Genomic DNA, 27022 nt, shown 5'->3' on the forward strand with positions numbered 1-27022 from the left:
CTGGGCTGAGACTAGGGGCACTGGAGAGGGACTGGGGGTAGCAGGGAGGGACTGGGATGGGACCGAGGACACTGGAGATGGACTGGGGAGGACTGGGCTGGCACTGGGGGCACTGGACTGCAACTGGGATTCTCAGGGGAGGGACTGGGGGAACTAGGATGGGACAGGGGTCATTGGGGAGGGATTGTGGACAGTGGGACTACAGGCACTGGGATGGGACTGAGATGCGCTTGGTGGGCAGAGGGATGGGACTGGGAGCACTGGGAAAGGAACTGCAGGGACTGGGATAGGATTGGGAAGGGACTGCCAGGGGACTTTGACAGGACTGGGGAGGGGACTGGAGAGTATGCCTTGGATGGGCCTGAGCATCTCTGGGGAGGGACTGGGAGCACTGGGATGGTACTGCTGCCACTGGGATGGGATGCAGTTGTACTGTGGAGGGACTAGGGAGGGACTGGGAATCACTTAGGAGGGACTGAGAATCACTTAGGAGGGACTGGGATGGGACTAGGCAAACTGGGGAAGGACAGGGTTGCACTGCAAGAGCACACTTGGGAGGGAAAGGAGGTGGTGGGTTGCACTGGAGGAAGTGGGGAGATACTGGGGGGATGAGAGTGGGGGCACTGGGGTGGGACTGGGAGCACAGGTGACACTGGGCTAGGACTGGGGTAACTGGGGAGGAAGCAGGGAGGGACTGCGAGGGGGCTGGGAAGGGAACTGGGATGGTACTGGGATGGGAATGGGATGCATGGGAGAAAGGAGCAGAATGCACTGGGGAGGGACTGGGAGCAATGGGAAAGCCACTGCAGGGACTGGCATTGGACTGGGGAGGGACTGCAAGGGGACTGTGGCAGGACTGGGGAGTGGGCCTGGGATGGGACTGGGATGCACAGGGGAAAAGACCCGGGATGCCCTGGGGAGGGACTGAGGTCACGGAAGGGCTGGGGATGGGTCAGGGGCACTGGGGAGGGAACTGGGATGGGACTTGGATGTTCTAGGGAGGGAGTGGGATGCATCGGGGAAAAGGACTGGCATGCAGTGGGAGGGACTGCGGGCAGTGGGGAGGGATGGGGATGGCACTGGGGACACTGGAGAGGGACTGGGGGCACTGGGGGGATTTTGGCTGGGATTGGGGACACTGGTATGGGACTGAGATTTTCAGGGGGGCAGGGGGGGACTGGGAGCACTGGGATGGGAGTGGGGGTCATTGGGGAGGGACTGGGGGCACTGGGATAGGAGTGAGATGCACTGGGGAGGGACTGGTCTGGGCCCAAGGGCACTGGAGAGGCCCTGGGGGCACTTGGGGGAACTGGGCTGGGACTGGGATTCTCTGGGGAGGGACTGGAGGCACTGGGATAGGACTGAGAGGCACTGGGGAGGCACTAGGACACACTGGGGCACCACTGGGATGGGAGTGGGAGCACCGGGAAGGGAATTGGGATGGCACTGGAGGCAGTGGGAAGGGACTGGGATGGGACTGGAGAGACTTCAAGGGAGTTGGATGCACTGGGTGCGACTAGGGGCACTGGGCTGAGACTAGGGGCACTGGAGAGGGACTGGGGGGTAGCAGGGAGGGACTGGGATGGGACCGAGGACACTGGAGATGGACTGGGGAGGACTGGGCTGGCACTGGGGGCACTGGACTGCAACTGGGATTCTCTGGGGAGGGACTGGAGGCACTGGGATAGGACTGAGAGGCACTGGGGAGGCACTAGGATACACTGGGGCGCCACTGGGATGGGACTGGGATCACCGGGGAGGGAATTGGGATGGGACTGGGGCCAGTGGGAAGGAACTGGTTTGGGACTGGGCAAACTGGGGAAGGACTTGGTTGCACTGCAGTAGGACACTTGGGAAGGAATGGTTGTGCTGGCGTGCCCTGAGAGAAGTGGGAAGGGACTGGGATGAGAGTAGGGCGACTGGGAGCACTGGTGGCACTGGGCTAGGACTGGGGGAACTGGAGAGGGAGCTGGGAGGGACTGCAAAGTGACTGGGATGGGAATGGGATGCACAGGGAAAAGGAGCACAACGCACCGGGGAGGGACTGGGATGGGACTGGAGACACTTCAAGGGAGTTGGATGCACTGGGTGCGACTACGGGCACTGGAGCGGGACTGGGGGTAGTAGGGAGGGACTGGGATGGGACTGAGGGCACTGGAGATGCTCCCAGTCCCACCCCAGTGCCCCCATTCTCAACCCAGTCCCTTCCCACTTCTCCCAGTGCACGCCAGCGCACCCATTCCTTCCCAAGTGTCCTCCTGCAGTGCAACCCAGTCCTTCCCCAGTTCGCCCAGTCCCATCCCAGTCCCTTCCCACTGCCCCCAGTCCCATTCCAATTCCCTCCCCGGTGATCCCAGTCCTATCCCAGTGGTGCCCAGTGTGTCGTAGTGCCTCTCCAGTGCCTCTCAGTCCTATCCCAGTGCCTCCAGTCCCTCCCCAGAGAATCCCAGTCCCAGTCCAGTTCCCCCAAGTGCCCCCAGGGCCTCTCCAGTGGCCTCAGTTGTACTGGGAAGGGACTGGGGAGGGAACTGGGAATGACTTAGGAGGGACTGGGATGGGACTAGGCAAACTGGGGAAGGACTGGGTTGCACTGCGAGAGCACACTTGGGAGGGAAAGGAGGTGGTGGGTTGCACTGGGGGAACTGGGGAGAGACTGGGGGGATGAGAGTGGGGGCACTGGGGTGGGACTGGGCTAGCACTGGTGGCACTGGGTAGGACTGGGGGAACTGGGGAGGGAGCAGGGAGGGACTGTGAAGGGGGCTGGGAAGGGAACTGGGATGGTACTGGGATGGGAATGTGATGCATGGGAGAAAGGAGCGGAATGCACTGGGGAGGGACTGGGAGCAATGGGAAAGCCACTGCAGGGACTGGCATTGGACTGGGGAGGGACTGCAAGGGGACTGTGGCAGGACTGGGGAGTGGGCCTGGGATGGGACTGGGATGCACAGGGGAAAAGACCCGGGATGCCCTGGGGAGGGACTGAGGTCACGGAAGGGCTGGGGATGGGTCAGGGGCACTGGGGAGGGAACTGGGATGGGACTTGGATGTTCTAGGGAGGGAGTGGGATGCATCGGGGAAAAGGACTGGCATGCAGTGGGAGGGACTGCGGGCAGTGGGGAGGGATGGGGATGGCACTGGGGACACTGGAGAGGGACTGGGGGCACTGGGGGGATTTTGGCTGGGATTGGGGACACTGGTATGGGACTGAGATTTTCAGGGGGGCGGGGGGGGACTGGGAGCACTGGGATGGGAGTGGGGGTCATTGGGGAGGGACTGGGGGCACTGGGATAGGAGTGAGATGCACTGGGGAGGGACTGGTCTGGGCCCAAGGGCACTGGAGAGGCCCTGGGGGCACTTGGGGGAACTGGGCTGGGACTGGGATTCTCTGGGGAGGGACTGGAGGCACTGGGATAGGACTGAGAGGCACTGGGGAGGCACTAGGACACACTGGGGCACCACTGGGATGGGAGTGGGAGCACCGGGAAGGGAATTGGGATGGCACTGGAGGCAGTGGGAAGGGACTGGGATGGGACTGGAGAGACTTCAAGGGAGTTGGATGCACTGGGTGCGACTAGGGGCACTGGGCTGAGACTAGGGGCACTGGAGAGGGACTGGGGGTAGCAGGGAGGGACTGGGATGGGACCGAGGACACTGGAGATGGACTGGGGAGGACTGGGCTGGCACTGGGGGCACTGGACTGCAACTGGGATTCTCAGGGGAGGGACTGGGGGAACTAGGATGGGACAGGGGTCATTGGGGAGGGATTGTGGACAGTGGGACTACAGGCACTGGGATGGGACTGAGATGCGCTTGGTGGGCAGAGGGATGGGACTGGGAGCACTGGGAAAGGAACTGCAGGGACTGGGATAGGATTGGGAAGGGACTGCCAGGGGACTTTGACAGGACTGGGGAGGGGACTGGAGAGTATGCCTTGGATGGGCCTGAGCATCTCTGGGGAGGGACTGGGAGCACTGGGATGGTACTGCTGCCACTGGGATGGGATGCAGTTGTACTGTGGAGGGACTAGGGAGGGACTGGGAATCACTTAGGAGGGACTGAGAATCACTTAGGAGGGACTGGGATGGGACTAGGCAAACTGGGGAAGGACTGGGTTGCACTGCAAGAGCACACTTGGGAGGGAAAGGAGGTGGTGGGTTGCACTGGAGGAAGTGGGGAGAGACTGGGGGGATGAGAGTGGGGGCACTGGGGTGGGACTGGGAGCACAGGTGACACTGGGCTAGGACTGGGGTAACTGGGGAGGGAGCAGGGAGGGACTGCGAGGGGGCTGGGAAGGGAACTGGGATGGTACTGGGATGGGAATGGGATGCATGGGAGAAAGGAGCAGAATGCACTGGGGAGGGACTGGGAGCAATGGGAAAGCCACTGCAGGGACTGGCATTGGACTGGGGAGGGACTGCAAGGGGACTGTGGCAGGACTGGGGAGTGGGCCTGGGATGGGACTGGGATGCACAGGGGAAAAGACCCGGGATGCCCTGGGGAGGGACTGAGGTCACGGAAGGGCTGGGGATGGGTCAGGGGCACTGGGGAGGGAACTGGGATGGGACTTGGATGTTCTAGGGAGGGAGTGGGATGCATCGGGGAAAAGGACTGGCATGCAGTGGGAGGGACTGCGGGCAGTGGGGAGGGATGGGGATGGCACTGGGGACACTGGAGAGGGACTGGGGGCACTGGGGGGATTTGGGCTGGGAGTGGAGATACTGGGGAGGGACTGAAATTTTCGGGGGGCGGGGGGGACTGGGAGCACTGGGATGGGAGTGGGGGTCATTGGGGAGGGACTGGGGGCACTGGGATAGGAGTGAGACGCACTGGGGAGGGACTGGGCCGGGCCCAAGGGCACTGGAGAGGCCCTGGGGGCACTTGGGGGAACTGGGCTGGGACTGGGATTCTCTGGGGAGGGACTGGAGGCACTGGGATAGGACTGAGAGGCACTGGGGAGGCACTAGGATACACTGGGGCGCCACTGGGATGGGACTGGGATCACCGGGGAGGGAATTGGGATGGGACTGGGGCCAGTGGGAAGGAACTGGTTTGGGACTGGGCAAACTGGGGAAGGACTTGGTTGCACTGCAGTAGGACACTTGGGAAGGAATGGTTGTGCTGGCGTGCCCTGAGAGAAGTGGGAAGGGACTGGGATGAGAGTAGGGCGACTGGGAGCACTGGTGGCACTGGGCTAGGACTGGGGGAACTGGAGAGGGAGCTGGGAGGGACTGCAAAGTGACTGGGATGGGAATGGGATGCACAGGGAAAAGGAGCACAACGCACCGGGGAGGGACTGGGATGGGACTGGAGACACTTCAAGGGAGTTGGATGCACTGGGTGCGACTACGGGCACTGGAGCGGGACTGGGGGTAGTAGGGAGGGACTGGGATGGGACTGAGGGCACTGGAGATGCTCCCAGTCCCACCCCAGTGCCCCCATTCTCAACCCAGTCCCTTCCCACTTCTCCCAGTGCACGCCAGCGCACCCATTCCTTCCCAAGTGTCCTCCTGCAGTGCAACCCAGTCCTTCCCCAGTTCGCCCAGTCCCATCCCAGTCCCTTCCCACTGCCCCCAGTCCCATTCCAATTCCCTCCCCGGTGATCCCAGTCCTATCCCAGTGGTGGCCCAGTGTGTCGTAGTGCCTCTCCAGTGCCTCTCAGTCCTATCCCAGTGCCTCCAGTCCCTCCCCAGAGAATCCCAGTCCCAGTCCAGTTCCCCCAAGTGCCCCCAGGGCCTCTCCAGTGGCCTCAGTTGTACTGGGAAGGGACTGGGGAGGGACTGGGAATGACTTAGGAGGGACTGGGATGGGACTAGGCAAACTGGGGAAGGACTGGGTTGCACTGCGAGAGCACACTTGGGAGGGAAAGGAGGTGGTGGGTTGCACTGGGGGAACTGGGGAGAGACTGGGGGGATGAGAGTGGGGGCACTGGGGTCGGACTGGGCTAGCACTGGTGGCACTGGGTAGGACTGGGGGAACTGGGGAGGGAGCAGGGAGGGACTGTGAAGGGGGCTGGGAAGGGAACTGGGATGGTACTGGGATGGGAATGTGATGCATGGGAGAAAGGAGCGGAATGCACTGGGGAGGGACTGGGAGCAATGGGAAAGCCACTGCAGGGACTGGCATTGGACTGGGGAGGGACTGCAAGGGGACTGTGGCAGGACTGGGGAGTGGGCCTGGGATGGGACTGGGATGCACAGGGGAAAAGACCCGGGATGCCCTGGGGAGGGACTGAGGTCACGGAAGGGCTGGGGATGGGTCAGGGGCACTGGGGAGGGAACTGGGATGGGACTTGGATGTTCTAGGGAGGGAGTGGGATGCATCGGGGAAAAGGACTGGCATGCAGTGGGAGGGACTGCGGGCAGTGGGGAGGGATGGGGATGGCACTGGGGACACTGGAGAGGGACTGGGGGCACTGGGGGGATTTGGGCTGGGAGTGGAGATACTGGGGTGGGACTGAAATTTTCGGGGGGCGGGGGGGACTGGGAGCACTGGGATGGGAGTGGGGGTCATTGGGGAGGGACTGGGGGCACTGGGATAGGAGTGAGACGCACTGGGGAGGGACTGGGCCGGGCCCAAGGGCACTGGAGAGGCCCTGGGGGCACTTGGGGGAACTGGGCTGGGACTGGGATTCTCTGGGGAGGGACTGGAGGCACTGGGATAGGACTGAGAGGCACTGGGGAGGCACTAGGATACACTGGGGCACCACTGGGATGGGACTGGGATCACCGGGGAGGGAATTGGGATGGGACTGGGGCCAGTGGGAAGGAACTGGTTTGGGACTGGGCAAACTGGGGAAGGACTTGGTTGCACTGCAGTAGGACACTTGGGAAGGAATGGTTGTGCTGGCGTGCCCTGAGAGAAGTGGGAAGGGACTGGGATGAGAGTAGGGCGACTGGGAGCACTGGTGGCACTGGGCTAGGACTGGGGGAACTGGAGAGGGAGCTGGGAGGGACTGCAAAGTGACTGGGATGGGAATGGGATGCACAGGGAAAAGGAGCACAACGCACCGGGGAGGGACTGGGATGGGACTGGAGACACTTCAAGGGAGTTGGATGCACTGGGTGCGACTACGGGCACTGGAGCGGGACTGGGGGTAGTAGGGAGGGACTGGGATGGGACTGAGGGCACTGGAGATGCTCCCAGTCCCACCCCAGTGCCCCCATTCTCAACCCAGTCCCTTCCCACTTCTCCCAGTGCACGCCAGCGCACCCATTCCTTCCCAAGTGTCCTCCTGCAGTGCAACCCAGTCCTTCCCCAGTTCGCCCAGTCCCATCCCAGTCCCTTCCCACTGCCCCCAGTCCCATTCCAATTCCCTCCCCGGTGATCCCAGTCCTATCCCAGTGGTGGCCCAGTGTGTCGTAGTGCCTCTCCAGTGCCTCTCAGTCCTATCCCAGTGCCTCCAGTCCCTCCCCAGAGAATCCCAGTCCCAGTCCAGTTCCCCCAAGTGCCCCCAGGGCCTCTCCAGTGGCCTCAGTTGTACTGGGAAGGGACTGGGGAGGGACTGGGAATGACTTAGGAGGGACTGGGATGGGACTAGGCAAACTGGGGAAGGACTGGGTTGCACTGCGAGAGCACACTTGGGAGGGAAAGGAGGTGGTGGGTTGCACTGGGGGAACTGGGGAGAGACTGGGGGGATGAGAGTGGGGGCACTGGGGTGGGACTGGGCTAGCACTGGTGGCACTGGGTAGGACTGGGGGAACTGGGGAGGGAGCAGGGAGGGACTGTGAAGGGGGCTGGGAAGGGAACTGGGATGGTACTGGGATGGGAATGTGATGCATGGGAGAAAGGAGTGGAATGCACTGGGGAGGGACTGGGAGCAATGGGAAAGCCACTGCAGGGACTGGCATTGGACTGGGGAGGGACTGCAAGGGGACTGTGGCAGGACTGGGGAGTGGGCCTGGGATGGGACTGGGATGCACAGGGGAAAAGACCCGGGATGCCCTGGGGAGGGACTGAGGTCACGGAAGGGCTGGGGATGGGTCAGGGGCACTGGGGAGGGAACTGGGATGGGACTTGGATGTTCTAGGGAGGGAGTGGGATGCATCGGGGAAAAGGACTGGCATGCAGTGGGAGGGACTGCGGGCAGTGGGGAGGGATGGGGATGGCACTGGGGACACTGGAGAGGGACTGGGGGCACTGGGGGGATTTGGGCTGGGAGTGGAGATACTGGGGTGGGACTGAAATTTTCGGGGGGCGGGGGGGACTGGGAGCACTGGGATGGGAGTGGGGGTCATTGGGTAGGGACTGGGGGCACTGGGATAGGAGTGAGACGCACTGGGGAGGCACTAGGACACATTGGGGAGGGGACTGGAGAGTGTGCCTGCGATGGGTCTGAGAATCTCTGGGGAGGGACTGGGAGCACTGGGATGGGGCACAGATGTACTGGGAAGGGACTGGGATTTGATTCGGAGCACTGGGAAGGGACTAGGAATCATTTAGGAGGGACTGGGATGGGACTGGGGAGGGACTGGGGGCACTGATGATGGCTCTTGAGTGCGCTTGGGAAGGACTAGTAGCACTGGGATGCATTGGGGAAGGACTGGAGGCACTTGGATGGGACTGAGAGAACTAGGATGGCACTGAGGGTACTGGGGAGTTACCAGTGGTACTGGGTTGGGACTGGGCTGCACTGGGGGCACTTGGGAGCAAGTTGGATCACTGGGGAGGGAACTGGGATGGGACTGAAGGCACTGGGGAGGGACTGCAATGGGGTTGAGGCAACTTGGGAAGGACTGGGATCACTGGGGAGTTTCTGGAGGGAACTGCGCAGGGAGCTTGGTTGGACTGAAGGTACTAGGGATGACTGGGATGGGACTGGGGTACAGTGGGAGCAATTGGGAAGGAGTGGAGGCACTGGGGAAAGAACAGGGAGGGAACTGACTGCACTGGGATGGGGTTTGGGGCACTCGGGAGAAACTGGGAGGGATTTAGGAGGGACTGGAGACAGTGGGGAGGGACTGGGGACAGTGGGAAGGGACTGGAAAGGTGAAATTGAAACAGACTCACCTGAGTCATGGTCTAAGAAGTCCTGCTACAGCTCCTGAGCCTGAACAACAGCCGAGGGGCCTGAGCCCAAACTCTGGCCCCTCCTCCCCCTCATTGTTAACACCTGGGCCTTCTCCATAGAACAGCTCATTCTACCCAGTACTCCCAGTTCCCTCCAATGGCTTGCAATAGAATTACTACACTCCCCAGAGTGCACAAAAATACAATCCCAATCTCACACTAATTTCTACTCAAAACCAACAGTCCCTGACCAAAATATCCAGTCCATATTCTAGCCCCCAACTCTATCCCAGCCCCTCAGTGATTTCAGCTCGAGACCCACAAGCTTTATTGCACTGCCAGCTCTGCTCTCTCAGCAGTAGCTCTGCATCTTGCCAGCACCGACACGGGAAGCTGCTCTAGGTTCTCACTGCAGGATCTTCATCTTGGCTCCAGCTCTGCCACTTTCCAGCTCCACCCGAACATGCCAGTCCCAGTCCCCCAGGTGCTCTTCCAGCCCCAAAATTCCTATCCCAATTCCAAAATCACAAGCCCAGCCCTAGGCTGATTTCAGCTCTACCCACCCAATCCGCATTCTCAATTTACAATCCCATTTCCAGCTGCATAGAGATTTCAGCGACGGTGCCACAGGCCCTATCTCCACCCCACACAGATTCCTGGCCCAAGTGTTACAGTCCCAAGCCCAGAACCCATCCCTACCCCAGCCCCTCAGTGATTTCAGCTCGAGACCCACAAGCTTTATTGCACTGCCAGCTCTGCTCTCTCAGCAGTAGCTCTGCATCTTGCCAGTGCCGCCATGGGAAGCTGCTCCAGGTTCTCACTGCAGGATCTTCATCTCGGCTCCAGCTCTGTGACTTTCCAGCTCCACCCTCACACTCCCAGTCCCAGTCCCCAAGGTGTTTCTCCAGCCCCAAAATTCCTATCCCAATTCCAAAGACACAAGCCCAGCCCTCGACTGATTTCAGCTCTACCCGCCCAAACCACCTTCCCGCCCATCAATCCCTCTATCAGACACACAGCCATTGCAGCGACGGTGCCACAGGTCCTATCTGAGCTTCAGACACCCTCCCAGCTCCACAGATCCAATCCTACCTCTATGCTGATTTCAGCCCCAGCCTATCACTCCACATTCCCAATTATAATCCCAATTCCAAAGACACACAGGGTTTCAGCGCCGGTGCCACAGGCCCTATCTCCGCCCCACACTGATTCCTGCCCAAGTGTTACAGTCCCAAGCCCAGAACCCTGTCCCTACCCCAGCCCCTCAGTGATTTCAGCTCGAGACCCACAAGCTTTATTGCACTGCCAGCTCTGCTCTCTCAGCAGTAGCTCTGCATCTTGCCAGCGCCGCCACGGGAAGCTGCTCCAGGTTCTCACTGCAGGATCTTCAGCTTGCCTCCAGCTCTGCCACTTTCCAGCTCCACCCGAACATGCCAGTCCCAGTCCCCCAGGTGCTCTTCCAGCCCCAAAATTCCTATCCCAATTCCAAAATCACAAGCCCAGCCCTAGACTGATTTCAGCTCTACCCGCCCAAACCACCTTCCCGCCCATCAATCCCTATATCAGACACACAGTCATTGCAGCGACGGTGCCACAGGTCCTATCTGAGCTTCAGACACCCTCCCAGCTCCACAGATCCAATCCTACCTCTATGCTGATTTCAGCCCCAGCCTCTCACTCCACATTCCCAATTATAATCCCAATTCCACAGGCACACAGGGTTTCAGCGCCGGTGCCACAGGCCCTATCTCCGCCCCACACTGATTCCTGCCCCCAAGTGTTACAGTCCCAAGCCCAAACCCTGTCCCTACCCCAGCCCCTCAGTGATTTCAGCTCGAGACCCACAAGCTTTATTGCACTGCCAGCTCTGCTCTCTCAGCAGTAGCTCTGCATCTTGCCAGCGCCGCCACGGGAAGCTGCTCCAGGTTCTCACTGCAGGATCTTCATCTCAGCTCCAGCTCTGTGACTTTCCAGCTCCCACCTCACACTCCCAATCCCAGTCCCCCAGGTGCTCCTCCAGCCCCAAAATTCCTATCCCAATTCCAAAGACACAAGCCCAGCCCTAGACTGATTTCAGCTCTACCCACCCAGTCCACATTCCCACCCATTAATCCCTATTCCACAGCCACACTGGTCTTTCAGTGATGGTGCCACAGGCCCTATCTGAGCTCCAGACACCCTCCCAGCTCCACAGATGCAATCCTAGCACTATGCTGATTTCAGCCCCAGCCTCTCACTCCACATTCCCAATTATAATCCCTATTCCACAGCCACACAGGGTTTCAGCGACGGTGCCACAGGCACTATCTCCGCCCCACACTGATTCCTGCCCAAGTGTTACAGTCCCAAGCCCAGAACCCATCCCTACCCCAGCCCCTCAGTGATTTCAGCTCGAGACCCACAAGCTTTATTGCACTGCCAGCTCTGCTCTCTCAGCAGTAGCTCTGCATCTTGCCAGCGCCGCCACGGGAAGCTGCTCCAGGTTCTCACTGCAGGATCTTCATCTCAGCTCCAGCTCTGTGACTTTCCAGCTCCCACCTCACACTCCCAGTCCCACTCCCCCAGGTGTTCCTCCAGCCCCAAAATTCCTATCCCAATTCCAAAGACACAAGCCCAGCACTAGACTGATTTCTCCTCTACCCACCCAATCCACCTTCCTGACCATCAATCCCTATATCACACACACAGCCATTGCAGGGACGGTGCCACAGGCCCTATCTCACAGTGATTGCTGTCATTACTGCCCCAAGTGTTACAGTCCCAAGCCCAGAACCCATCCCTATCCCAGCCCCTCAGTGATTTCAGCTCGAGACCCACAAGCTTTATTGCACTGCCAGCTCTGCTCTCTCAGCAGTAGCTCTGCATCTTGCCAGCGCCGCCACGGGAAGCTGCTCCAGGTTCTCACTGCAGGATCTTCAGCTTGCCTCCAGTTCTGCCACTTTCCAGCTCCACCCTCACACTCCCAGTCCCAGTCCCCCAGGTGATCCTCCAGCCCCAAAATTCCTATCCCAATTCCAAAGACACAAGCCCAGCCCTAGACTGATTTCACCTCTACCCGCCCAGTCCACATTCCCAATTATAATCCCATTTCCAGCAGCATAGAGATTTCAGCGACGGTGCCACAGGCCATATCTCCACCCCACACAGATTCCTGGCCCAAGTGTTACAGTCCCAAGCCCAGAACCCTGTCCCTACCCCATCCCCTCAGTGATTTCAGCTCGAGACCCACAAGCTTTATTGCACTGCCAGCTCTGCTCTCTCAGCAGTAGCTCTGCATCTTGCCAGCGCCGCCACGGGAAGCTGCTCCAGGTTCTCACTGCAGGATCTTCAGCTTGCCTCCAGTTCTGCCACTTTCCAGCTCCACCCTCACACTCCCAGTCCCAGTCCCCCAGGTGATCCTCCAGCCCCAAAATTCCTATCCCAATTCCAAAGACACAAGCCTAGCCCTAGACTGATTTCAGCTCTACCCGCCCAGTCCACATTCCCAATTTACAATCCCATTTCCAGCAGCATAGAGATTTCAGCGACGGTGCCACAGGCCATATCTCCACCCCACACAGATTCCTGGCCCAAGTGTTACAGTCCCAAGCCCAGAACCCTGTCCCTACCCCATCCCCTCAGTGATTTCAGCTTGAGACCCACAAGCTTTATTGCACTGCCAGCTCTGCTCTCTCAGCAGTAGCTCTGCATCTTGCCAGCGCCGCCACGGGAAGCTGCTCCAGGTTCTCACTGCAGGATCTTCATCTCAACTCCAGCTCTGTGACTTTCCAGCTCCCACCTCACACTCCCAGTCCCAGTCCCCCAAGTGTTCCTCCAGCCCCAAAATTCCTATCCCAATTCCAAAGACACAAGCCCAGCACTAGACTGATTTCTCCTCTACCCACCCAATCCACCTTCCTGACCATCAATCCCTATATCACACACACAGCCATTGCAGGGACGGTGCCACAGGCCCTATCTCACAGTGATTGCTGTCATTACTGCCCAAGTGTTACAGTCCCAAGCCCAGAACCCATCCCTATCCCAGCCCCTCAGTGATTTCAGCTCGAGACCCACAAGCTTTATTGCACTGCCAGCTCTGCTCTCTCAGCAGTAGCTCTGCATCTTGCCAGCGCCGCCACGGGAAGCTGCTCCAGGTTCTCACTGCAGGATCTTCAGCTTGCCTCCAGTTCTGCCACTTTCCAGCTCCACCCTCACACTCCCAGTCCCAGTCCCCCAGGTGATCCTCCAGCCCCAAAATTCCTATCCCAATTCCAAAGACACAAGCCTAGCCCTAGACTGATTTCAGCTCTACCCGCCCAGTCCACATTCCCAATTTACAATCCCATTTCCAGCAGCATAGAGATTTCAGCGACGGTGCCACAGGCCCTATCTCCGCCCCACACTGATTCCTGCCCAAGTGTTACAGTCCCAAGCCCAGAACCCATCCCTACCCCAGCCCCTCAGTGATTTCAGCTCGAGACCCACAAGCTTTATTGCACTGCCAGCTCTGCTCTCTCAGCAGTAGCTCTGCATCTTGCCAGCGCCGCCACGGGAAGCTGCTCCAGGTTCTCACTGCAGGATCTTCATCTCAGCTCCAGCTCTGTGACTTTCCAGCTCCCACCTCACACTCCCAATCCCAGTCCTCCAGGTGCTCCTCCAGCCCCAAAATTCCTATCCCAATTCCAAAGACACAAGCCCAGCCCTAGACTGATTTCAGCTCTACCCATCCAGTCCACATTCCCACCCATTAATCCCTATTCCACAGCCACACTGGTCTTTCAGTGATGGTGCCACAGGCCCTATCTGAGCTCCAGACACCCTCCCAGCTCCACAGATGCAATCCTAGCACTATGCTGATTTCAGCCCCAGCCTCTCACTCCACATTCCCAATTATAATCCCTATTCCACAGCCACACAGGGATTTCAGCGACGGTGCCACAGGCCCTATCTCCGCCCCACACTGATTCCTGCCCAAGTGTTACAGTCCCAAGCCCAGAACCCATCCCTACCCCAGCCCCTCAGTGATTTCAGCTCGAGACCCACAAGCTTTATTGCACTGCCAGCTCTGCTCTCTCAGCAGTAGCTCTGCATCTTGCCAGCGCCGCCACGGGAAGCTGCTCCAGGTTCTCACTGCAGGATCTTCATCTCAGCTCCAGCTCTGTGACTTTCCAGCTCCCACCTCACACTCCCAGTCCCAGTCCTCCAGTTGCTCCTCCAGCCCCACTAACCCGATCCTAACTCCCAAGTCCAGATCCCTGCCCTAGACTGATTTCAGCTCTTCCCCCCCAGTCCATGTTCCCGCTCATCAATCCCTATTCTACAGACACACAGATGTTTCAGTGACGGTGCCAGTCCCTGTCTCAATCCTACAGTGATTTGTCCTGCAGTGCCACAGTCCCTTTCCGTGCACCACTCTCCCTATCCCATACCCAGACCCAAAACCTTTATTTCTCTGCCAGCTCTGTTGTCAGCTCCCGGTAAAGCTGCTGCAGGTTCCAATCCTAGCAGCTTTCTTTTGTTAAAAGTCTTGAGTTTTCCACCCCAGCTCTCAAGCCCACATTCCAGGCCAGGCCTGACTATTTTTATCCCAGCTCCATCCCTGCAGTACTTATGCCAGGCCCATGCTCCCTAATCCAGCCCCACTCTTGTTCTGCCCACAGTCCTACCGTCTTTATGTCTCCACCAGCTCTGCTGCCTGAGCTCCAGGTTCTCAGCTTTCTGCTGCCTCTGCCTCAGCTTTCTGCTGCCTCTGCCTAAATCTGCTCCTGGGTATCTCTGCAGCCCGGGGCTGTTGACAAGATCACAAATCAGTCTTTGTCGTTCACTCAAATATCTCTAGGAGCTGTCCCACCCATCCCAAGGGGAACAGCAACAAAATAATAGAATAAACAATCAAGTAGTCAAAGATGAAAATAAAAGTAAAATAAAATTATAATAGAATGAAACATCTTTTATTACTTTTCTTTGTAACAATACTTTCAATACCAGCCCCGCTGAGAGGCTGCATCCTAGTCCTTCTAGTTCGGGGGAGCACCCCTGAGCATGGGCTGCTCCCCCACTGAGCACTGACCAAAGCTGGCCGGCACAGCTGCCCGGGACACCGCCTGCCCAACGCCCTGCCTCGGCACCTGTGGGGGACCGACCCCGGCTCCCCCTGGATCGGCAGCCGAGGGGGTACTGCCGCATGGCTCCCCACCGCTCCCTGGAGCGGCAGCCGCGAGGGTCCCACCCTGGCTCACCGCCGCTCCTCGGCCCAGCGGCCGCGCCGCTCCCGGGCCGCTCCTGCCGCTCCAGCGCCGCCCCAGCCCCGCCGCCGAACTGCCCGCAGCGCCCCCCCGCCCACGCCCTTTATAGCCAGCGGTCCGCACAGCCCCGCCCCCCTCGTGCCAGCCCAGCCAATCCCAGCGTCCGGCAGCGTCCGGCCCCGCCAATCCCCGCCTGCCCGTTCCCGCCCTGCCCGTCCCCAAGAGCCCCGCTGTCCCCTCAGGCCCCGCTCCCAGGGGCCGCTCCGCTCCCGCCCGCTGCCCGCCTCCCTCCCCTTCTCCCGGGAGAACTCCGGGACGGGACGGGACCGCGGACCTCCCGCCCGCCCTTCCAACAGCGCCTGCGGGTGCCGCGGCAGCGCAGGCGCGGCTCCGCCGAATCCCGAAGCAAAGGCGCCGAGACCGGCGCCGGAGGGGAACGCGGGGGGCGAGGTGGAGAGGGGGGGGGCTCCGCGCCGCGGCTGAGCGGGCAGAGCTTGCTCGACCGCGGCCCCATTGAAAGGGCCGCCGCCGCTCCCGCCCCCTCCCCGCCTCCCGGAAGAACTCCCAGACGGGACGTGAGCGCGGAGCTGTGCCACCCGCCCTCCCTGGTCCCAACAGGGCCTGTCGGGGGCTGCGGCAGCGCAGGCGCGGCTCCGGAAGCAAAGGCGCCGGCACCTACAGCGCCTGAGGGGAACGTGAGGAAGGGGGGCGGCGCTGCGACGCGGCTGAGCTGGCACAGCTTACGGGACTGCGGCCCCATTGAAAGGGCGGGCTACGATTGGACGGAGCGGAGAAAAGTGGGCTGGGAGTGGCGGGCCGGGATCGGACCCGCACGTCGGGAACCAGAACCTCCTCGAGAGAGCGGCCCCTGTGCCCAAGACAGGCCACGTGCCTGGAGCGGCAGCCGCGGGAGTCCCGCCCCAGCTCACCGCCGATCTCGCCCCGGCTCCCGCCGCTCCAGCGCCGCTTCCACCTCCGCCGCCGAACTGCCCCCCCGCGCCCCCTCCCCCGCTATTTATAGACCGCGGCCCGCATAGCCCCGCCCCCCCGTGCCAGCCCCGCCAATCCCCGCCCGCCCGTTCCCGAGAACGCCGCTGGCCCCGCAGGCCCCGCTCCCGGAGCCCCTCCCGCCCGCTCCCCGCCTTCCTCCCCTTCTCCTGGGAGAGCTCCCGAACGGGACGTGACCGCGGAGCTCCCACCGCCCTTCCGTGGTCCCAGCAGAGCCTGAGGGGAACGGGGGGACGGTGCCGCGCGGAGGGGCCGCGCCGCGGCTGAGCGGGCAGAGCTTACGGGACCGCTGCCGGATTGAAAAGGCGGGCTGTGATTGGACGCCGCCGAGAAAGGCGGGCCGGGATTGGCGGGCCAGACGCTGCCTCGGGCCCGGATTGGCGGGCCTTGGAGCCCGCGGGGCCGCGGCCGCGGGTGGCGGGAGGTGCTCGGGTGGTCGGGAGGAGGGACGAGGGCCGTGTCGGAGGGGCCTTTCCCGCGGGTCCGTGGCCGCCCCGCGTCCCGCTCCCGGGACCCCGTCCCCTGTCCCGCCCCTTGGTCGGGCTGCACCCCCGGGGGCCCGGCCCCAAGGCCCCTGCAGAGCCCCTCGGGGAGCCCCCCACCGGCACACGGGGCGGTTCCGGGTCGCGAAGGCGGACTGTGCGGCATGGGGGACCGGGGAGCAGCGGCGACGTGGTAGGGCGAGAGTCGGCGGCGGGGAGCGGGGAGGACGCAGAGCGGCAGTGCGCCTCTGATCGCCTCTCCCCAGGCAGCAGTTCTGCTTGTACCGGGACTTAGACTGCCCCGACTGGGTGCTGGCTGAGATCAGCTCCCTGGCCGAAATCTTTTAAGTGCCCGCCCCCACCCCCATCCCCCTGCCTGCCCCAGGCCCGCTGCCCACCCTCCTTCTCCTGCGCAGTCCCCGCTGCTGCTGAAGTTCAGCGCTATTTCAGTACTTCTTCTACTTGTGCTTCTGAAAAAAAGCTAGAATCAGGATAGCCAAAGCAACATAGAAAGTCTATTCCATCTTCAACTACATTACAGGGCAAAGGAAATAAGTGATCCTACCCATCAGTGGAACAGGGAAAGAATGAAGATTAAGTCTGTGAGCTATAGAAGAGAAAAATCACACTGTAACAACTTAGAAGATTGCTCCAAGACCATAGTCACAGGAAAAGGGAAGAGAGCCAGGGGCAGAAACTGTAAGGCCAAAAAGATGATGGACACATCTGTGCATCAATCAGGTTCAGAGGTCACTGCATGCCCCAAGCCTAACGAGTTCTCTGGTTTATGTGTGTTATACACCTATTAATTACTTGAATAGAAAATTTACAATTGAACTTTCACAAAGGTTACAGAGTGATATCCCTGCACTGACCATTGCAGCTGAGCTTCTGCTACAGATTCTGACACGTCAGGTGACTGAATGTTTGCTTGTTTTCTAGGCTCTCCTTACAGTCCATCCAGGTCATGAAATACAGAGGGGATTTCTTGAGAGGCAGCTTTTAGACCTCATTCCCTTACCTTCATGGTCAATGCCATCAGCGTCACTCTCCCTCTCTTCTTGCTCTTCATCGAGAGTTCCTCGTGTTAGTATTAGCTCAGAGGGACCTATTGCAGAAGCATCAGGTCCTTGAAGGGAACAGAAACGGCTGTACACAAACCAGCTTGCTAAAGGTAAGGGAGCGTGTGCACTGACAACTTCTGTCTGCACAGAAACCCAGCAATGAACACCTGTTCTAAGGGGACAGAAAGCTGCTTGTGGATCCCAGACACAGGACAGACTCCATCAGCACCTACTCGTCTCATCTAAGGAACAGAGCAGCCAACAGCAGAGCTTTCTCATATTCTGATCTGACTGTTTCACCTTTTCTAAAGTATTTCATTATTTCTAGTAGGTCCACTGCTTTAGCTACACAACGGGGTTTCTTCCAAACTTGTGAATGACACAGGAAGAGCTGAGTGTGACCAATCCCACAGGAACTAAAGCCCCGCTCCTCTAACATGGAGCTGCTTTCACACTTCTGCTGTGAGGACAAAGAAGCACTACACTACTTCACAAGGCAAACTCTTCAGAAAACTTCTCCAGTAAACTTTATCTTCCTGGGGAGGTACCTGCCAGTGTGCTGCCCTGCACACACATGCTGCCCATGTCCTTCCACAAGTGTTCCAGCTGCTCTCTCTTTTGTTTATTTTGAGCTTTCTCCCATAGATAAAGATTTACATGTGGATTCTGAGAACATTTAAAACATCAGGAGAAGAGAAACCTCACTTAAACCCAGCAGCCTGTCCCCCAGTCAGAGAGCAGAAGTCACTATGCAGGTCTTGCATTTCAACTAAGGTTACACAGAACTTCTGACTAAGCATGGAAAGCAACCTCCAGTCAGGTGGGATTCTAGGACGTTTTCAGCAGCGCCGGGAAGCCAAACTCTGTGTAGCTGTGCCTGCAGAGAACTGTCCTGTGGACAGCCAGAACTCAAGGTGAGCAGAGTTACTGATTTTGGCACTGCAATTCAGTCTTTCTTACTAAGTCAAACTAGTACTCTTCACTAGTGCAGGAAGATACAGGGATAGTCTCAACAAATCCCTTTGGAAATTTAGTTTTAAGAACTCTCTATCCATCTGAATGGAAGACACAATCTTATTTCCCAATCATTTTCACACAATTAGCTCAAATATTAGCACTAAACCAGTGAGCAACATCTGTTTTACAAAATCTTTAGTTTTGTAAAGATATGCTCCACCACATCTAGGAAAAAAAAGGCAAATGGTGGACTCCTTCAGGACAGGAGTTTTCCCACAGTGAGTACGACTAGTAAATGAAATGTTAGACCCTCTCAACATAAAGGCAATTGTGTGCATAAAAGTGACCCAAGACACACTGTTCTGGCGTGAAACAGCTAAAAACACTTACCAGTGTTTTTCTCAGGCGCTCGTATTCTGGACGATACTCTCTGAAAAGGTGAATAAAGGGAGTGCATTCAGTATGAAAAACACATGATTTGTATTGCATAAGGATCATCCTGGAGGCTTCTTTTTACTCAAAAAAAAAAAGTTTTCTCTAGGCTTTCATGTTTGAGAGACATTTCAGAAAGACTAACAGTACTTTTTTCCCCAGATCTGGATTCTGAAACCAATGGATGCAAAATCAATGAACATACTTCATTAAAACAGCAACAATTCAAAACTTGGTATGGAATTACAAGAAAAAAATTACTTCACAGACTTGCTGGCACAGATAGCTTTTACTTTTTCACAGAACAGCACAAAAATTCATCTCTGAATAGTTCCTTTTTACTGCTGCTTTTTATGCTGATACTGGACACCCTAAGCTACCTTGGCTATGGCAACTGTACACTCCTTCAAATCAAAGGAGCAGACTCATGAATCAGGACCTTCAGGAAGTGGTCACTGGGTCGCGGACCAGAAGTTATCCCCTTACCTCTCCTATTCATCTACAGCTTTAGAAAGCTGGGTAAAAATCTCCCCCAGTCCTGTGCCAAACACTGCAGAAACACCAGCCAGAACTGGAAAAGAAAACACACCAGAACTAGAGAGTAACTGAGCCAGATTTTTAATACAGAAAAAAAACAAAATAAAAACAAACAAACAATCTCCCACAACGACAACAAAAAAATCAACACCACCGAAAAACCCAACAACAACGAACTACTAATCTAAACCTAACAACAGCCATTTAATCATCACAGTGGCCTAAGAGCAGGCAGTAACACTTCTGCTTCTGTCCATCCTGCTTTCAAACTCTTCCTCCACTTGGTGTTCATGTTTGTTACTTCTGCTTTTTGGTTGTCGGTGATTTTCTGTTTGGTGAGCTGTTGGGGTATTTTGGGGGGTGTTTCTTTGGGGAAGGAGGTTTGTTTGGTATTTTTTAACACCACAGGGCAATTCAAAAGAAAGGTCAAGTCTTTCTGCTGTTTACTTGTTTATTGTTAATAACCCAAGTTCTCATTCTGCATCTAGGGTTGTAAGTGGTTAGCAAGTATCAGTGTACTAGAATTAAAGTGCAAAAGAGACAACAAGAACTGACCTTTTGGCTCTGAAATAGTCTAATACTTTTTATTTAGCCAAAGCACATTTAAAAGGTCCCCAGAACAGCAAGAGAGGGAGAATTTAATCAGTTGCTATGACAATACATTCAAAATGCACATCTACTTTCTAATTTCAACTTGTCTCTCATTACACTTCTGGCCATTTGTTCTGCTTGTATTAAATCAGTTCTCTAAAAATACCTTGAATTAAGACTATTACCAGCCAGAATCCTACATCCTCTAACGAAAATTCTCCCTCTTTTTCATAGGCAAGACAGTCTCAACTACTGACTTCCAAATGGAAGACCTTTCCCAACACAGCCTTGCATTTGATCATTAATACAGTAAATATGCAGACAGCTCTCCAACGGGTTTTAAGCATTAAGGTTAGGCACTGTGCCAATATATATAAATATTTATACTTTCCCTGCACTTCAGTACAAGCTACCTTTTACTCTGTAATCCTCTTCATTTGACCTGCTCTCCATCCAGTGCTCCAACAGTCCTGACAGGCAGATAAATATGACCTGATCAGCAAATAAGGAACAGGAAGTATGTTAGTTCTGTATATGGGACCACTACAATCCCTTTTGAAATTCTGTATATTGTTCCACATAGAACACTTACAATATTTTTGTTTTGGCTCTGTTATCATTATCTACATGAATGGAATCATTTCGTTCCTGTAATATCCACACAGCCGAGAAGGCTTGCTTTTTCTTTAGTAAAAGCTGATGATAAACGTCCCTCGCTTATTTGTGCGCTTTCACCCCAAATATCTTCACGTTATTCCCCCCCCACACACCCCGGGAGAGACGGGAGACCGCGAGTCCCGCCCTGCCGCCGGAACCGGCCCTTAACTCGAGCAGGGAGCGCTGCACCGGCACGAGAGCCACTGCGCATGCGCCGCCGTTCCCTCTCCTTGCTGCCCTTAGTTACCACGTGATCGCCGGCGTCTTGCCAACGACTGCGCATGCGCCGGCGCTGCCACCATGGCTGTCCCTCCCACCGCCTGACCGCCCGGCTTCGCTTTCTTACTGCGCGCGCCTTACCCGCTTTTCGGGGGCCCCTCCCTCACATTTCGCGGCTCCCCCTCCGCTGCTTTTTCGGCTCCCTGGGGTTCCCTCACCCACCTTTTGGGGTCCCCTTCTCACATTTTAGGGGTGACCCCCAAGTTACGGGGCGGAGGGCGGGGACAGGGGGGAGTAAACAGGGTGCCCAAGAAGGGTTGTTTTTCTCTTTCATTTCACTTTTCGTTTTATTGCCTTTTTAGTTTGCTCGCTTTTATTTTTTTCTTTAATTTTCTATTGTATTTTACATTTCCTTCTTTATTTCGTTAATTTTTTATTCTCTTTATTTTTCATTTTCTTTTCTTTCTCGTTTGGTTTTTATCTTTTTAGTTCTTAGTCTTCCAGACAGGGAAACGCTGCAGCTCCTCTGGGCCAGAGAAAGGCTCCCCTGCTCTTCCCTTAAACACAACGCCTGCAATGAGTGCCCTGGAAGCCCGCTCCGCTCATGCCAGGCACTGGGGCTCACCCAGAGGGGCTTTGCCAGCATCCAATGGGAATTAAAATTACAGCCTGGGCAAAGGCGCTTCCCGCAGGACCGCTCCTGGCCAAGGCCCCTGGTCTGTGCAAGTCAGACCACTGACCACCTGGGGGGATTTTCAGGGGGATACTTGCAGCTTTTATTCTCCAGAAACTCCAGTTCTTTCTGGCACCACTTGCTTCAGTCTTCCTCTGTTGGAAGAGGTCACTTAGTCTTTTGAGGGGTCAGATTGCCAAAACCCCTCAGGCCGTCTGTCCCAAGGCTGGAGCGATCCTACCATCAGCCCGTGGCCACGAGTGGCACAGAAACCACGGGGCCAACAGCAACTCCAGGCAGCTACAGGCAGAGGTTATCCCTTCCCAGCTTTTTGGGAGGGGGGAGGAAGGTGCCTTTCCTCATCCGGCAGCGGCAGTCATCCCCGCCACAGAGCCCGCCCCGATCCTGGGCCGCCTTGGAGACAATTCCCCCGTCACAGCCCACCTCCTGCAGAAAAACGTTCAGGTTTTGTCGTCTTTTTAAATTTTTATTTTATCGTTAAATTTCGTTATTATTCTCTTGAAAGCCCGTGTAAGGCGGCCACCCCCCTCCCACCACCACCCACACCCCCTCCCCGCCCCCGGCCGGTCGCCGCCACTGCCCTTCAGGCCCGGCCCGGCCAAGGCCTCGCTCTCCGCGGGCGCCGTTCCCGAGCCCGCCCCCGAGCGCCGGGCCCTGCCTCGCAGTCGCCGCCTGGCGGACACGGCCGGGAGCGGCACTGCAGCCGCGCGCCCCCCCCACTCACCTCCAAGGGACCTCAAGAACTCCCGGAGCGCAGATTGGCAAAAATAAACGTCCTGCAAGACCGACGTTGCTTTTCGGAAGTATTTCCTTCATTTTTAAGAACGATAAAGGGCCAAATCAACAATAAACGTTATTTCATTCCTTTGCCAATAATGACCCTGCAGCTTGCCTGCCTTTCTGTGCTGACAGCAGACAGCTTGGATGCCCAGATAATCATTAGACAACTCTCTCCAATGTTTCTTAAAACCTCCTTAATCTTTCCTGTGGTAAAACCCACCCTTTTCATTGGATCGAGAAAAACAAAACCAAACCAAAGAAACCCCACCACCTGACACGGGTCACAAATTAAGAGACTTCAAGCCACGGGAGGAAAGCTAATGAACAGGTTAAGTTTCAAGGAAATCCCATGTCTTCCAACATCCTGCTCGTGTTGCCTACGCCACCTAGGCTGTCCCAGCCCACAGCTGGAGCCCACTGGGAACAGGGGGCCACCACCTCAGCCCCACAGCCCATCTTCCCCCCCCCCAGACCCAAACGCCAGACACAGAACAGACAGGAAAGAAAGAAAAAACAGGGATAGGACACAGAAGAAAACTTGAAATGTGAAGAGGGACAGGACAGTCAGCAGAGAACTAGAACCAGGGGCAGTACAGCACTGGCATATGGAGAAATATTCTAAAGCCAAGGGAGTAAGAGAGCAACAGAGACAGCAAACAAGATAAAAGACACAGAAACCAGGTCAAATGTCAAGCTCAAAAGATTAAAGTTCAAATGTGGAGATTGGAAGGTCAACAGGCACACCTCAAAGGTCATTATCCAGAGATCAAAGGTCACAAAAACGTCAGAGGTCACAGGAAGAGGTAGTTCAGATGTCAAAGGTCATTTGAAAAGTCAAAGGTCACCAAATAGGTTGATGTCACGAAGGGGTCAAAGGTCACTGGAAATGTCGAAAGTGGCCCAAAACAGCCAAATGCCACCCGTGGTCAAAGGTCAGCAGGAAGGTGAAGGTCACGCACGTGTTTGGCTCCCCTGACGGCAGCACCGAGACCGATGGGGGGGAATCCGCGCCGCCCCGCCTGCAGCACCACACTGTGGTCGCCGGGCGGCAGCAGAGAGCGCACCCCACGGCCCGGGGATGAGGAGCGCAAACACACCCTGGGACGTGAGGCAAACGGAGAGCCCTGGGCGACATGGAAAGAAAAACACAGGTCCCTGAAGCACACCACAAACCAGTGAGGATGCGACAGAGTACCCTCAGCAAGTCTGCAGTGACACAGAACTGGGAGGAGTGGCTGATAAGCCAGAGTATCATGCTGCTGTCCAGAGAGACCTTAACAAGCCAGAGAAATGGGCTGACATGAACCTCTCGAAGTTCACCAAGAGGTATTACTGTCAGTCTGCTTTTTCCTTCAAGGAGAGGACTCAGCTTTGTTATTCAACGAAAAACCCTAAATTCACCTGTCTGTGCTTCTGCCCTACACCTAGAGTACAGCCCTGCAAGAAGCTTGACAGCTCTCAACTCATGCACCAGCAGTGGCAGCGTGTTATGCCTGCACAGGGTCAAACCAAGATCTCAGATCTGAAAGCACAGCAGCAGGTTCTCAAGTGAACACTCTCGTTTGACAGTAAAAGAATTACAGTGAATAGAATTATTTTCTTAGAAGAAAATCCCACAAGAGCTACAAAGACCAAGATGTCAACAGAAGACAGAAGCTGCACTGTGGGGCTGTACCTCAGTTAGGGATCTCTCCAATTCTGCAGAAGACTGTTCCCAGCACCTGAAGGTATGTAAGATTATACTATGCTCTTTTTCCTCCTGATGTTAGATTCAATAAATTTTTACCAATAATTTACAGAGTCTTAGCGCCTTACTTAGTGTATTCACAGAGCCTACTGTTTAAGCTTCAGGGCTTACAGTTTGTTATCCAAGGACTTCAACTTTTCCATTTTGCACAGTAAGCCTTAAAATGATAAACTACAAATCTCAGCACCCTTGTCATTGGGGATTTAGATTTTATGGATGAGATTACATTTTTACATCTGGTGCCCCAATCTATAAATAAGTAAAGAGTAAATCATAATAAATACAGAGCCTCGCAAAATAAAGTAATAAACCACTAAGTTTCTTACCATAAGTAAGAAACCACTGCAAACCACAAACTCTAAACAATAAAGCGTAAGTGAAGAACTCAAAACACTCAGTTTTGAGCAAGAAATGCAAAAGAATATGAGAGCAAGAAAATGGTAAAGAGAGAAGTAAAAAGAACATGAGAATTTTTGCCTGTAGCTTTACAAGTTTTCATTTGCAAGAGCAGCAGGATGGAACACACACCAGAAACACTCTGCAATTGCTGTTTATAGGTTTGATTTCAGCCACCATTCATGTGACCATATGTGAGACTCACTGTACTAAGCTGCACTTCCATTAAACTTACCTGCAACACAGCCAGCACTAAATCTGCAGTACCATTACTAAGACAATTAATATTTATGGTCGTCTCATCTCTGTGGGCAAATATCCAGAGCCAGTGACGTCTCTAACCACCAATCAGCCTCTCTTTAAGGGAAGTGGTACCTGTTGAGAGAGAGAAATGTTTGTGACAACTGATAATACCATTCCTGCAGTCACTAACACCACCCCAAAAGCCTTCTCCTCTGTCCAGCTAATCCCACTCTAAAGAAGGATCAGAAAACGTCTCACAGAGTTGCCAAAACAAGGATAAAACACTGCAGCTGGGAAAATACTTTTTATTATGTAAAACAGATTGGGGTTTTTAGCCTATTACTCACATGCTGAGCATCTGTAGTCCAAGACACCTAACCACTTGGCACATCAAGCAAATTGCCATTGTGAGGCCTGCACATCACACACCAAACGCCCAAACTTTAGTCTCCCAGGCACAACTTCCAGCTCCCTTCACTGAGCAGTACCCACATTGCCACCAAGTCTGTCTCATTACTAACTAGGGCACAACCACCTTCCACCCACCCAGCCTCTCTCAACTACAATGCATTGCCAGGACTTAGCTGTGCGCACGTTGCGAGTCAGAGCTTGTTCTTTGCATCTGGCTGCTGATCCTACAGACCTGTGATGCTGCTTCAATTGCCAAACTATGCTTTAGCACCTGCAAAAGGCCAGAACAGTTGTTACCAAGAGAGCAAGAAACTGCAAAGCCCTTTCAGAACTATCCCAAATCCAAGGCCCATAATTGCTCCCACAATTACAACTGACTCACTGTGCCACTTCAGCCATGATCTCAGGCTCTGTTTCATCACTAAGATGCCACAGCAGTCCTCACAGATAGTAGGCTTGCTCAGGCATCCAGTTAATATTAGCTTATGTCAGATGGCACTCCTCATGGTGACTGAGCACAGACACTGCAATGCTGGAAGTCTGTCTTACTCAGCATAAAACTCTACACAGGTCAAACAGAAAGGAGAAATATACAGTCCCTACTGACTTAACCATCCTCTCATTCAACACAGACAGAAGGAAAGCAAAGATTTCAGACTCCAAAGTGACCACCCAACACTGTGCTTGACAGCACTACACATTCAGTGAGATTTCATCAGAAATACTCTTCTCATCCACGCAGACACCAAGGAAGCCAGATAGTCCTGAGCCACCTCTCCAGCTCACCATCTTCTACATGCAACCCACACTTCCTCACTTAGCACAGCCCTAGCCCTTCTCCCATAGAAAACACAGGCACACAACACTGACACCACTCAATGTTTTAGGTCATCTTCAAACTGCTCAGAAAGCAGCATCCAGCAAAGACAAGGAAATAAAGCCATGGCCTTTAAAAATTCTAAACACTGGAGAGACTCAGCAGGAAACTCTTACCACCCACCCCAGGCCTGAGTGTGGCTGGGCTGAGACCCTCAACTTGCTGCAAGTGTTGCCCCTAGCAGACAGGACGTGTCCCCAAGCCCGCGGCCACTGAAGGATCTCAAACGCACCACAGAGGATCCCTCGAGGCCCGAACGCCACCGTCATGCTGGTCACAAGCACCTCGCCTGCACTGGCTGCTACGCTGCCGGTGGGGGTAAGGGAGAGGCGGCGAGAGCACAGTACCACATCGCTCCTGTTCTCTGCCCCTCGCCCCCGGCACTCACAGGTTGGTCCTGCACCAGGCTTACCCTCTGCAGCGTGCCACCCCGGTGCTCCCAACGCGCTCAGCACCCCCGTACTGCCCTCCCGGTGCTCCCAACGCGCTCAGCACCCCCGTACTGCCCTCCCGGTGCTCCCAACGCGCTCAGCACCCCCGTACTGCCCTCCCGGTGCTCCCAACGCGCTCAGCACCCCCGTACTGCCCTCCCGGTGCTCCCAACGCGCTCAGCACCCCCGTACTGCCCTCCCGGTGCCCCCAACGCGCTCAGCCCCGGCCCGGGACCTGCGCTGGAGGCCGTGGGGACTGCAGC

General features: G+C 56.1%; 2 protein-coding genes and 4 long non-coding RNA genes across 10 annotated transcripts; 1 reads left to right on the plus strand and 5 right to left on the minus strand.

Annotated features, from left to right (window-relative positions):
- Positions 1–2576: 2576 nt before the first annotated feature.
- LOC127468290 (uncharacterized) lies at positions 2577–9015 on the minus strand. The gene is made up of 3 exons (XM_051781291.1): positions 9007–9015; positions 5295–5608; positions 2577–4383 (listed from the first exon to the last, which is right to left on the minus strand). The coding sequence occupies exons 1-3, from the start codon at positions 9013–9015 to the stop codon at positions 3780–3782; spliced, it is 927 nt and encodes a 308-aa protein (XP_051637251.1). The 3' UTR covers positions 2577–3779.
- A 763-nt stretch (positions 9016–9778) lies between these two features.
- LOC127468244 (uncharacterized) lies at positions 9779–13939 on the plus strand. 2 transcript variants are annotated; one of them, XR_007903509.1, is made up of 4 exons: positions 9779–9902; positions 10458–10603; positions 11718–11986; positions 13637–13939. It is a non-coding gene; the product is annotated as an uncharacterized LOC127468244 (long non-coding RNA). The 2 variants fall into 2 exon arrangements; XR_007903508.1 differs by lacking the exon at positions 11718–11986 and adding an exon at positions 12958–13225.
- LOC127468245 (uncharacterized) lies at positions 9811–12959 on the minus strand. Of its 3 annotated transcripts, XR_007903510.1 has the most exons (4): positions 12785–12959; positions 11660–11959; positions 10437–10545; positions 9813–9875 (listed from the first exon to the last, which is right to left on the minus strand). It is a non-coding gene; the product is annotated as an uncharacterized LOC127468245 (long non-coding RNA). The 3 variants fall into 3 exon arrangements; XR_007903511.1 differs by lacking the exon at positions 10437–10545 and having other exon boundaries at positions 9811–9875; positions 11545–11959; XR_007903512.1 differs by lacking the exon at positions 10437–10545 and having other exon boundaries at positions 9829–9881; positions 11552–11959.
- A 2305-nt stretch (positions 13940–16244) lies between the features above and the next one.
- LOC127468291 (translation initiation factor IF-2-like) lies at positions 16245–16889 on the minus strand. The gene has a single exon (XM_051781292.1). It carries the CDS (start codon positions 16887–16889, stop codon positions 16245–16247), a length of 645 nt encoding a protein of 214 aa, XP_051637252.1.
- A 327-nt stretch (positions 16890–17216) lies between these two features.
- On the minus strand, positions 17217–19330 carry LOC127468432 (uncharacterized). 2 transcript variants are annotated; one of them, XR_007903564.1, is made up of 2 exons: positions 19135–19330; positions 17217–17831 (listed from the first exon to the last, which is right to left on the minus strand). It is a non-coding gene; the product is annotated as an uncharacterized LOC127468432 (long non-coding RNA). The 2 variants fall into 2 exon arrangements; XR_007903563.1 differs by having other exon boundaries at positions 17217–17852.
- Positions 19331–21282: 1952 nt separating this feature from the next.
- On the minus strand, positions 21283–25823 carry LOC127468741 (uncharacterized). Its single transcript, XR_007903662.1, has 4 exons — positions 25621–25823; positions 25033–25172; positions 22599–22684; positions 21283–22300 (listed from the first exon to the last, which is right to left on the minus strand). It is a non-coding gene; the product is annotated as an uncharacterized LOC127468741 (long non-coding RNA).
- Positions 25824–27022: the final 1199 nt, after the last annotated feature.

This window comes from Manacus candei, unplaced genomic scaffold, assembly GCF_025592945.1.
Source record: "Manacus candei isolate 608988 ecotype Guabito, Panama unplaced genomic scaffold, ASM2559294v1 h1tg000015l, whole genome shotgun sequence".
NCBI lineage: Eukaryota > Metazoa > Chordata > Aves > Passeriformes > Pipridae > Manacus > Manacus candei.